Genomic DNA, 12821 nt, shown 5'->3' with positions numbered 1-12821 from the left:
TTAAAAGATTCATTGATAAAAAGGTTTCACTGTCTTCGCAGTATAACCCTGATCTTACACCGGTGTCTATTTTAGATTCGTCCATGTAGAAGATCTTAAGAGGTATGTTGGGTAATGCATATTTTTCAAGCCATTCCAGCCAAGCCATTAAGAAATTCCTTTCGAAGCAAAGAATGGGAGGGGGATACTCACAATCACTGGGTATATCCGCACAGGAGTTTAAGATGGTTGAATGCCCATGTGTGACAGTCTTACATTGTGAGCTCGCTCTGAACCGTAAAGCGGAACAGTATTGGCAGAAGAGAAAATACTTTTATAAAATTTAAAGTTGGTTATAGGTATGCATAGCAATACCAGGGGTTGCGCACTACTACTTGCCACCCTAGCAACTCAATTTTATATATATATCTTTGTTTCAATTCTAAATTTCAATTATACATTTTTCCAATTATAAATTCAATTGTAGTTTTTGGTATTCGTTGAATTTGTTTGTCATATTTCGGCTAACAATTACACCAACGCCTACTTTTAATTTCACGTACTTAAATTGGCCTTCTCGAAATGCATACACACACACATACACTCACAGGGACCCGCACAAAAGGAAGACTGTCACGCCCGAGAATGGCGGCAATGACAATAAATGCTTATTCACGCGTGCTCGCTTGCGTTAGCATTACAAAAAAAAGCTAAAAAATATATACATATAAATATCAAATAAAAAGATTCTCGCATAGATACGTACATATCAAATTGGCGAGGCGTTTTCTCTTTCACTTTGTCCATTATGACATGCAGTTGGCGGCTTACATATGTTCCCAGTATATATCTATATTTGTGTGCACGTATAGTCAACACATACATTCACACTTTTATATGTATGCACGCATTCCTATGTTAAATAAATGTGGGCAATACGCGAAAGCATACGCCACGGAGCACCTGCGCTATTTACGCCCACGTAGACAGGAGCGAACGAAGCGAACGTAGCTTGTGAATTATTGCCACATGTGCACTCGCATCCACACACACACATGTACGCTCGTATATGACGCGCCATGCGCGCCAAGTGCATGTTTCGCCATGGCTTCTCTGTAGAATTTTAATAAAATTTAATGTGAATTATCCGTTTATTTGATATGTCAGCGTTTGTCAGTTTGTTGTTTCTTCTTTGCATTTTTCTCCTCTTCTTCTGCCGCTGACACTTCTCTTATATTTATTTATTGCTTGCATATACTTGCGCGTACGACATTCCATTGCGTGCTTCTGATATGGAAAAAGCATCCACGTAATAAAACTAAATATTTTCACCTTTTCACAAAATTATTCATTACTTTCCATAAGCAAGTAATAATGTTGTGTATGCTGCATGTTCAATAATGCAAACATTATTGCACAAGTAATTTATGAGCACCACCGAGGTTTGTCGTATTTTTCTTTGGACATCGGTGCGTATGAGTGACATGCGTCGAGCTGAAAAGCGGAATTGTGCAAATTTTATGTGACTGTATATGGGTATACGTGCCAATATGTCTCATATGTTAGTGTGTGTGTTTGAAAAATCTCGAATTTGTTTTCATATCATTTCATATTATCGAGTTTGCAAATAAATCTGAGAAAGATTATCTTCCACATGAAGGAATGGTTGAATGATTGCTTTTATGCAGCTTTGTGGATTTTAATTACAATAGTTTTGAAATAATTCACAGCTCATTGAGTGACAGGCATTAATATGTGTATGCCAATCAAATGTTTGTATGAAATGTAATAATACAATAAGGGAAGTATATGCATGCATTCATATTTATGTCTGGGAAGAAATTAGTGCCATTGTTTGACTAAGAAATTTTCTATGGTCACTCCATGCTGGAAGAATTAAGGAAATCTTCTTGTGCTTCATTTTAAGATTTTGTGCGATAACAATGAAATTAATAACGCAAACCAGTGTTATATGTAATAACAAAAATAGTGCATGCGTTTACTGCATACGTTTTGGACTAGTGATACACAAGATTTCCCATTTGCCAAATTCACCAAGTTATTTTAAATTTAGTGAAAATTATTCTAAAACATCAACCATAGCTTTAGAAAATTCTACATTTAAGAAGAACTAAAAATTCAAGGAATAATACTTTTGCAAAATTAGCTTGTAATTATAAACAAAAAATTATTTGGAACTCGCTTATATTACTAGCAATTCACATGAAATAAAAAAAAATATTTAATCAGGATTCAAAAAATATACAGAAAAATGTTAACGAACATTTTTTACAAAATTATGTAAAACATATTTTCGAAGTTGTTATCCGAAATTTACAAAATTTGCAACAAGTTAGGAAAAACAGATTTGAAAAAATTAAAAAAAAAAATTCATTAATTTTCATAATTTTTTATTAATATATTATAATTATTAAAAATTATAAAAAAAATTATGAAAATTAATGAAATTATATTTTCAAATTATTAAAAAAAAACATTTTTCCCAAATTATTAAAAAAAATTTTTTCAAATTTTAATTATTAAAAAAAAACATTTTTCCAATTATTAAACTTTTTTTTCAGTTCCCTTAAATCATGAGACAAAAATTTAAAAATTGCAAAACACACGCACAATTAAATAAAAAAAATACCAATAATTTAAAAAAAATTTAAAAAGAAATGTTGCGAAAATAATTATGATTCCAAACATTTATCGAATATTTAATAAAATAAATGAAAAAACGATTAAACGCGAAAAAATTTAAAAAAAATTCATTTTTTTTCTATAAAAAGCATATTAAAAATATGTTTTGAACCAAACTTAAATTACCAAATCAAAATTTTAAAAATTTAAGTTTTTAATAAAAGATTTCGTTAAAATATGTTTTGAACCAAGCTTTAATTAGCAAATCTAAATTTTAAAAGTTTACAAAATTTTTTTTATAAATTCAACAAATAATATTTGATATTTTCTCAAGTCACTCGGAAAAACTAGCGCCATTTTTAATAATTGTAGAAAAAATTTCATTTATTAAAAAATTAAATTTTTTAAAAAGAATTTGGTAAAGAGAAATATTTTGCAGAAATACTTTTAAAAAATTAAATTGTTTAATAATTTTTTTTTTAATATATTTGGAACCTAGCTTTAATTAATAAATCAAAATTTAAAAAAGTTTATATTTTAATAAATATTTAAAAAAAAAAAAATGTTTTGAATAAAACTTTAATTACCAAATCTAAATGTAAAAATTTGAATTTTTTAATAATTTTTTTTTTATGCTTTGACCCCAGCTTAAATTAGCGAATTTTGAAAAATTTAATCTAAATTTGAAAAATTTGCGCAATTTTTTTTTATAAACTTAAAAAGTAGTATTTGATATTTTATTAAGTCACTCGGAAAACATGGCGCCATTTTTCAAAGATTTGGTTAAATTTCAAGGGCCGATGTTGAATGTGAACCACACCTAAACGTCAACGACACCGTTGGACTTCTTTCTTTGGAGTTATTTGAAAGGAAAGGTGTACGTCGATAAGCCAGCAACAATTCAAGAGCTAAAGGATGAAATAATTCGGCACATTAACGGCATAAAACCTCAATTACGCCTTAGCGTCATCGAAAATTTGGACCATCGCCATTTGGCCGATATTTTGTTTCATGCGTAATTGAGCTATACCAATATTATCATAATAAAGAGAAATGATAATAATTTCTTAAAAAAATTGCATATTATTCCAAATCAACACCGGCCCTTAAAACTTAACCACCCTTTATAAAAAGTTGTATGTATTAAAAATTTGATGTTTTACAAAGAATTTGGTTAAGAGAAAAATTTTGAAGAAATTCTTTAAAAAAATTAAATTTTTAATTAAATTGACTTTTTTTAAATATTTTTCGATCAGAACTTTAATTAGAAAATCTTGCCTTAAAAAATGTAATTTTTGGTTAATAATTTAGTGAAACATATATTTTGAACTAAGCTTAAACTATTACCCAGACTTTGCTAAATTATTTGCAAATCCTTTTTTATTATTTGCTCTACGGAGCAATTATTTTTGCTTCCACCAGATTTGCCTTAGGAGCAAAAACAAAAAAAAAAAATGAATGCCAGTAGTGACACAAATCCGCTGATACACAAAGTTACTATTACAATTTCAACTCACATTTATATATAATATACATATATATAATAGGCGCGTACACCCGGTTTGGGTGTTTGGCCGAGTTCCTCCTGCTATTTGTGGTGTGCGTCTTCATGTTGTTCCCCAAATGGAGGGACCTACAGTTTCAAGCCGACTCCGAACGGCAGATATTTTTGAGGAGCTTTTTGAAGGCAGAAATACACTCGGAGGTTTGCCATTGCCTGCCGAGGGCGACCGCTATTAGAAAAAACATTTTCTTAATTTTGGTGTTTCCCGAGATGCGAACCTACGTGCTCTCTGTGTGCTCCGAATGGTAGCCACGCACTAACTCATTCGGCTATGGGGGCCGCCAACTCACATTTAGTCGTCATTAATTAACAAACTGCAAAGTCTTTGATATAAAATATCCCAATTGCTGAGAAGCAATAAGTGCATTCCTCTCACATTACGCTCACGTGTCGCAAAATAGCTTGAAGATGAAAAGGAAAAGAGGAATGCCTTTTTTGAATAAAAACGAAAATAATCCCTTTTCTGAAAGAGAAGACATTACTTGGCCTTAGGTGTCGTAACTCTTAAGTAAGAAGATTAAAAAACTACAACAATTCAGCCTTAAAGTTAATTAGGAAGTCATGACCCAGGCGAATTCCGCAAATCAATTCACCAACACTCCAATCAGCAGCTACACAACTATAATTTGCCTTATTATCGATATGGCATCTCATTTGATGTCACAGAAAAAAGGGGAGAAAAAGGATGAAAAATTCAAATAAAAAATGAAAAATGAGAAACGGATCGAAGGAATTTTAATATCACTTTCCAATTTAAACTTCAAATCCCAGCACCAGCAACGTTTACTTGTTGCGCATTCATGTTAAATTAACAGGCGTAACTTGAGCTGCGCTATCCTTCTTTTACCACTTGTTGTTATTGTATTGCGCAAAACAATTTATTTTTCTACCTCCTGCATTTTATTGCAGAAACCTTTTTTTTTTCTTTCTACAAGCACACACACAGTGAGTATTTTATTATTTGCACATTTATTCGTCCCACTCGTCTACCCTTCTTAAATGCTCCTTCAACTACTCACACATTCGCTCACTCACTCACTAACTCAAGCGCCCACTTCTTTCGCCTCAACGTTTTATTCTTTCTTATTTCCTACAATCAATTTACTGTATTTGTATTTTTCTCCCGCTTTTTATTTTGCAGCTACAACAACAGTGCGTAGTTCAGGCTGTTACCGTTGACGCTGACGGTCCCGCTGGCCCACCCTACGACCTGGATTCGATGATAAATCAGCTTGTGTATCCAAATCCTGTATATCAATTGCATGTAAGTACGAATATCGCGCGTGTACATTTTCTTGTTGTTAAGCTGTTTATTATATAATGAGGGTGAGTGGAGTGCCTGTCTTTCTGTATTTCTTCTTTATTTATTTTATTCGATTTTCTCTTATTTTTCCCCTATGGAACTTTTATGTTTAGCGGAAATCTTTCTGCTTTCAATGAGCAAAGGGATGATGCAGTGATTCAAGATGGCCTAAACAAATGTATTTGATTTCGAAATTGCACACGCTTTCTTCATTGATTTTTTCTTCATTGATGGAAGTGACAGGAGACAGAGAGAGAGAGAGAGAGAGAGGGAGAGAAAAAATCTTGCTTATTTAAAAATGTCTCAAAGAAAATTTAAGGCGCGCAAAAAGTTTAACAATTTATTAATCGAGCTGAAAGGGTTTAGTTGTTAACAGAGCAAAATAGAAGGGGGAAACACAATAATGCCCACAGTATTCTCTGCCTAAATTTTAGTCCTTTTTTCTTCTTTCTCTTCATTACTGCGGTAAAAAGCTAAGTGATATTGGTCGGGTTCAGTATTTCAAGTGACAACTGAAAGTAAAGATGAATGAAAATGAAAAAAATAACATTTATTTTTCTAACAAAAAGGCACTCGACAATAAGAAGTAAACACCATAAGCTAAGTTTTTAATACTAGCAATATTTAGTATATTGAATTTAGTACTTAAGAATTTTGACCACCACTGAAAATCGGTCACCTAGGCTTGAAAAAATGCCTCAATTGGCATAGAGCAGTCAAATACAGACAACGTGGAAAGCTATTTCGACGAGCTTCTCTTTCAATTTGTGTAATTTCAGGTGTCTCCGAGAGACATCTTATAAAGACCTTATTCCTTGCAGAAATATACTCGAGAAAGTTGTTATTGCCGGCGAAGAGGGGACCGCTGGTAGAAACCCCTTTTTCTATTACTTAATGTTTCACATCCACAGAGCGAATGGCAATGGCTTGGCTACAGTAGAATTATTAGAGCTAATAAATCATTATATTATATTAATGTACTTTTTCTTTAACTCCTATTGGAGCATAAATCGTCAACTACGCCTCTTCGCCACGGACACGGTTTTCAGTTATATATCCCAGTTCGTTCCATGAAAGGTCAAGAGAGTTCATTTCAGCTTCTGTTGAGCTTCATCTGATGGTACATGGCCCACCCGGCCAGCTTATTGGAAAGGGTTCCAACGTAGGGCCTGCCCAGCAACATTATCACCACTTTTTCTAAGCGTATTTCCTATCCACTGCCACTTACTTTTTCGAATTTCAATTGACACGTCAAGCAGATTAGCTTTAGCAGGTTCGAGTTGGATATAAATTATGGTTTGTTGGTATGGAGCACTATGTGCTCATTGAAACAAACTATTATTGTGGTTATTGAGCACTATGTGCTCATTGAAAACACTAAGTTATTTTTTAAGCGCTATGCGCTGTTGGTTTATTAAAGAGCTAATTACAACTGAGTACTTAAGAATAATTTCACCTACTTATATGGCACAATTCGGCGACGGTGTAGCTGTTGGTGTAGCTCGCGTTGACGTTGTTGTTGTGGACGTTTCCGCTGGCATTGTTGGTTCAGGTTGCGCTTGCGTTGTTGTTGCAGCGTTCCCGCTGGAATTCTTGGTTCAGATTGCGCTTACGTTGTTGTTGTAGCATTCGCGCTGGCATTCTTGGTTCAGGTTGCGCTTGTAGCATTCGCAGGTAAGCTTGGATTCATAAGGCGTGGGAATACGCTGATGCGACCAGTTCACGCGCTTGCATTTTGGCAGAATTCCTAAGCTATCGTCTGCCCTGCAGCAAACGGTTTCATGTGTCACGGTGGTGAGGGTTTTCATGTGTTAACTTATATTAGGAGGTTGACAAACGCTTGCAGAGTCTCCAACCATAAGGGAGGACGGATTAAACATTTGCGTTACATATTCGCAATTTGGTATGCTTATATTGTTATTTTGATACAACGGCGTGAGGATGTCAAATGGCGAAATAACTTTGTTAATTCTACACCGAACATCTACTTCAGAGTCGCCTTCGAGGGTGGCCATGCAGCCAAGGTAGCAACATTTCTCTACATACTGCAGTGTGCCCACTTCAACCGGCTCTGGTATGACCTCAGTGAGATGCAGCCCTTGCGTTTTTATAGCGTTGATATTGAGGCCGGTACCTTGAAGTTTTTCCTGCATGGCTTGAGTAAGCAGTTTCAGGTCGCAAAGTTTATAAGCTAATATAGTAAGCAGTTATCATCCGCGTAAAGCAGGTATATATTCAGGTATCTGCCGCTGAATATCTGTATGCTGATTTTCATTACTAGAAGCAGCGCACATGACGTCCTCGATGGCAAGGAGAAGTAACATTAATGACAATATGCATCCTTGTCGTACACCTCTCAACGCCTGAAAAGGCTCAGAAAGCAATCCTTTGTGCAAGGCGTAGCAGCTCGCGTCTCTGTAGGTCCCCCTTATCAGAGCAGTCAGCTTACCTGGGACACCTCTTTTTCGCAGAGCAGACCAGATGCTTTCTGAATTGTTGCTGTTGAACGCCTTTTTCAAAGTCAATAAACAGCAAATGCAGCTTAGACTTATAGTCAACTACTTTAGGCAAAAATTCAAATAAGAACGTCTGCGGAGGTGGTCATAAACAATCCAAGGATGTAAACCAGCCAAGAATGTCTCCCCCTGAAGGCTCTGAATATTTTAAGTGGCCACTCTTAAATCATGAAAATTTTGCCAGTTTCTGATTTTCAGTAATTTTTACGTAGTTTATTTCGAAATCAACTCACAACCGCCTATTGAAGGAATTTCTGCTCGGTAATGTTTATAAAATCGCTTAAGCGCTTATGGCGCCAATCAAGAAGAAAAAGAATGTTTATCATCATCATGATGCATAGCACTACAGCTCGGTATGAGCCTTAGCTTCGTCCACAATTTTTAGCCCATGCATCTCGGCCCATAGCCATACTGCGGTAATTGGCCGGCCCTATGCTTCTTAGATCGCCGTCAACGTCGTCTAACTAGCTTTTTTGTGGTAGCTTTATTCGCTTTTCACCATGCATCCGAAACATTGCTAGGCATTCGTTCATGTGGCATTCTGCAAACATGTCCTAGCCATCGGGTGTCCTGTGATTTAATAAGCCACACGACGTTTGCACCTTGTACGAGTTCCTTATATCTGATGCGTTAGAGACCATTTTCTTTTTGTACTGGAGCCAGTATTTCTCTCAGTATTCTTCCTTCAAATGTTTAATTGGGTAATTGCATCTGCTTTCAGAATAATTTTTATAATGCAATAATAAACTTGCTTTAAAAGACTGTCCCGTCTCTTCGTGGGCGAACAGTACATACTTTAGTTAGTACTTAACTGGAATATCCACATCTTTTATCTCAAATCTTCATATTTATGCCCTACATAAAGACTGAATTTCTTGCAAATGTTGCTCGGCGTCGCCGTATGTTGAGTAGGAGTTGAGATTCGGTGTGGTTATGTAGCTATAGACCTCTTCGATTCGCCACTTCTCTACGCTGCCCACTAGATGAAAAATTTGCATGTGAAAGCTACAGCAAAGTTATGGAGCAAGATTTGCTGCTAGCAAGTATGGTTATACCTCATAAAACTGGTATAACCTACTATTTTCACAAACAATTGTAATTTTTGGCAGCACTTTCCAGCATTATCCACATAGTTTTATTTATACCAGTTGCTTCATTTATTCTTGGCGAATCAAAGAGGCCTACATACCCAAAAGCAATATTAACTCATTTTTCAAGCCGCGAGAGCTGCAATCTTCTGCATTTTTATACTCATTCAAGCATAGTTTTGCTAATACAGCGAATAAATAACGGAAAGACGTTCGGTTGATGGTCGGTATCATTACAGGACAGAACCCATGGGGTCAGCATAGGACCACCATTGGAATCAATGAGGACCCAGTATGCCTGTTATGCTTGGAGGAGGCGGATATCACTGAGCACTTTCTCTGTGAGTGTCCTGCCTTTGCTAGAGCACGGCTACGAGTTTTGGGTTCTGATGTCATGAGAATGAGTAATATTCGTTCTCTAAAACTGGAGGATATTTACAATTTTTTGCCAAAGAATCTGGAAAATTCTCACAGGACTAACTATCCATATCTCTGTCTCTATTCTTTCCTATCTCTTTCTCTCATACTTTTCTCTTTCCCTCCTTGACTATCTACCCCCTTTCCAGAGCTTCAAATACAATGGGCTTTTTAGTCTGAGTGTTTTAGGAGCCACCGAATCTCCTGGTGCTCTGTGGCTCGACATTTTCAAATTTCAATTTCAAGCCTGAATCTGCTTTTTAAAGAAATTTTTGAAGACGCATAGCCAGCAGATTTTCGTTCTGCACGCAGTTACTAAGAAATCAGAAATTTGTTTAGAGACAAGTTTATGTTAAAATATATAATTTTATATAAATTAGTTGCTTAATATTTAATTACCCTTTCTCTTCACTTCCACTCTCTTTCCTCCATAGGCCTCCGCTCTACGTAATCAATTGCGTAATTTGCTACGCGAACGTCAACTAGCTGCCGCCAATGAAAACGACCAATCCACCAACTCGGAAGCCGTCGACTATGACTACCTCGACGAGGACAAGCGCTCCGTAGCCGCTTTGGCCGCCCAAGGTATGTTACATCCCAAACGCAGCTTAGCAACACTCGCCAAGAATGGACAATTGCCCTCATTACCAGATCCTGACGAAGTCGATCCAACAATGCCAAACGAAGATAAGCGTTATGTGGGCGCTTTGGCGCGCAGCGGTGACTTCGCCATCTACGGCAAACGCAACATCGGCACACTAGCACGTGACTATCAGTTGCCACAGAATGGCAAACGCAATCTGGCTACACTTGCACGACTCGGACTGCTTACCAAAGGCGATGGCAGCAAACGCAATATGGCTGCTGTGGCACGTTATAATTCACACGGACGACAGGCAACCATTTCACCGGCTGAGAAACGTAATATTGGCGCATTGAAGGGCTCACCGGTGCATGGCATACAACAGAAACGTGATGAGGATGAGGTTTACTTGCCAGCAAATATGTTTGGTAGAGAAGTAGATTATGTCGATGTTGTACCCAACTATTGGTTGTATCCCAGCTATGCTGATTTGGATTGGGGTGACTTTGGACGCGCACAAAAACGCTTCTTAGGTAAGTGATGGAAAAATATTGCGTAAAATTGTGTTACTAGGAAGGGATTGTAAATTAGGCAGAGCCCATAAGTTAGCGCAGAAGTGTAAATAAGTGAAAGTTAGCTTGAACGGCTTGAAAATATGTAAATATATGCGCGTACGCACATATCTACCTATGTATGCATATTTATCACATTATTAGACAATACATTTACATACTTTGTAATATATTATAAACTATATACAATCCAATATATATCCACTATGCACATTCGTCTCAAGATACCACCAGAGATCCCGAACTTTTTGGCATCGAAAATAATCAACCATCGCCCGAAGCGAATTTTATGGCGTTAATTGGCAGTATTGAACCGGACAAAGTGCCCATGGAGGATGAGAACTCATTGGAGTTTACAGAGGCACCAGACACTGACCCCCCTTACGGACCGCCACAACAGAAACGACATATTGGTTCCGTTTATCGTTCAGGCTTCTTACCTTCTTATCGTGCACTACGCAGCACTACTGGCAGTTATGGCGGCTATGGGAGCGGCGGCGGTGGTGTCCGCGGCGGTGGCGGTGGCGTTCGTTTTAGTCGCTCTGGGCGCGCGAGGCAATTTGTATGAGTAAATGGCGGTGAATTTGTGTGTTAATTGCTGATGAACCTACCTACATACATACATAAATACCTAGAATTTAATTGTAACTCGTAAAAAGTCGTTTGAACTGTGTCCTCGTAAAACATGTAGCTGCACTGATGCTGATTCGAATGATGGTCGCATTATGTTCTACTGTGTCCTGTCTAGAAGCATCCTGTAATTTGAAACTTGCCTCTTATGTTCACTTCATTCGTTCACAAACTCGTTACACTCTATGTCATGCACTTTTATTTTATTGCCATTTTGACTTTTACATTTTTTACATGCCACTATACTTATATATGTACATATTCCTTTCCTATTCTGCCTACTTAAACTATTCTTCATCTACGTGTGTAGTGCATTAAAAAACAAAAAAAAAAAAAAATAGAGAATAGAGAATAGAAAAACAAGAAAAAAATTTAAATCGAATAACTGTGTAGGTATGTATGTTTGTGCGTGGTAAGAGGAAGCGTAGGTTGTGCACGTGTATGAGTAGTAAAGATTATTTTATTGGCATGTAACTCTAATACAATATTAGAAATTTACTTTCGTCTCGTAGATAGTTTTACTGCATTCTCTTTTAAGCGCTGCTTTTTACGGAATGTGGCAATAAATGTCAATAATGTTTGAAAATCTGTTCTAAAACTATTCATAGCTGTGCTGTGCTGTGCTTTTAGGTTAGCATTAAAAGAATCCTGAATGTAAAATCACGACAAACTATATAAAATTCTTCGAAATGCATAAACAGAAGTATACAAATACGTAGGGGGTGTAAAAAGTTTCCGGCATGATAAAGAAAAGCTTTTTTTTAGTTTTTCATTTTATTATTCAATTTAATATAAATCAAAATTAGGTAGACACAAAGATACAAGTACGAGGGTAGGGTAATATGTTGCTGACCTGAACGAGAAAACATTTTTTTAAGTTTTTCATTTTATTATTCAATATAATATAAATCACAATTAGATAGACACAAATATACAAGTACGAGGGTGGGGTAATATGTTGTGCTGACTTGAACGAGAAAACATTTTTTTTTAAGTTTTTCCTTTTATTGTTCAATATAATATAAATCAAAATTAGATAGACAGAAATATACAAGTACGAGGGAGATGCAATATGTTGCCGATCTGAGAGGAAAATTTTTTTTGTTGGAGATTTCATATAACTTTTCAATATAATCTCCTTCAAAATTGCATGAGCACTATTATACTAGCACGAGGGTGGCATATAAAGTTGTCAGCCTGATGAAGAAGTTTCCTCTTTTTTCCAAAAATGTTTCTTTGGGTTTTGGCATTTTATTTTTCAATAAATTTCCGATAAAAATTTACAGACATTAATGTACGCGTACGAGGGTGGAGTAAAAAGTTTCCGGAATGATAAGGTGAAGAACTTTTCATTTTATTATTCAATATAATCTAAATCAAAAAATGCATAGACACAAATATACCGGTACAAGGGTGGGGTAAAATATTGCCGACCTGAAAGGAAAAATATTTTTTTTGATTTTTCATATACAATTTCTTCAAAAATGATGTATACGATTATACTAGTACGAGGGCGGGGTGGGAAG

The 12821-nt window shown here is 36.0% G+C and overlaps 1 protein-coding gene across 1 annotated transcript in view; it reads left to right on the top strand.

Moving 5' to 3' along the window:
- The window catches only part of LOC128867194 (uncharacterized), an 85485-nt gene that overhangs the window by 47822 nt on the left and 24842 nt on the right, over positions 1-12821 (top strand). The window contains exons 2-4 of the mRNA XM_054108296.1: positions 5328-5450; positions 9945-10626; positions 10890-11227. Coding sequence (XP_053964271.1) covers positions 5328-5450; positions 9945-10626; positions 10890-11227 — 1143 coding nt within the window. The remainder of the gene's footprint in view (positions 1-5327; positions 5451-9944; positions 10627-10889; positions 11228-12821) is intronic.

This window comes from Anastrepha ludens, chromosome 6 (genome assembly GCF_028408465.1).
Source record: "Anastrepha ludens isolate Willacy chromosome 6, idAnaLude1.1, whole genome shotgun sequence".
Lineage (NCBI taxonomy): Eukaryota > Metazoa > Arthropoda > Insecta > Diptera > Tephritidae > Anastrepha > Anastrepha ludens.
This window is presented reverse-complemented; position numbering and strand designations above follow the sequence as displayed.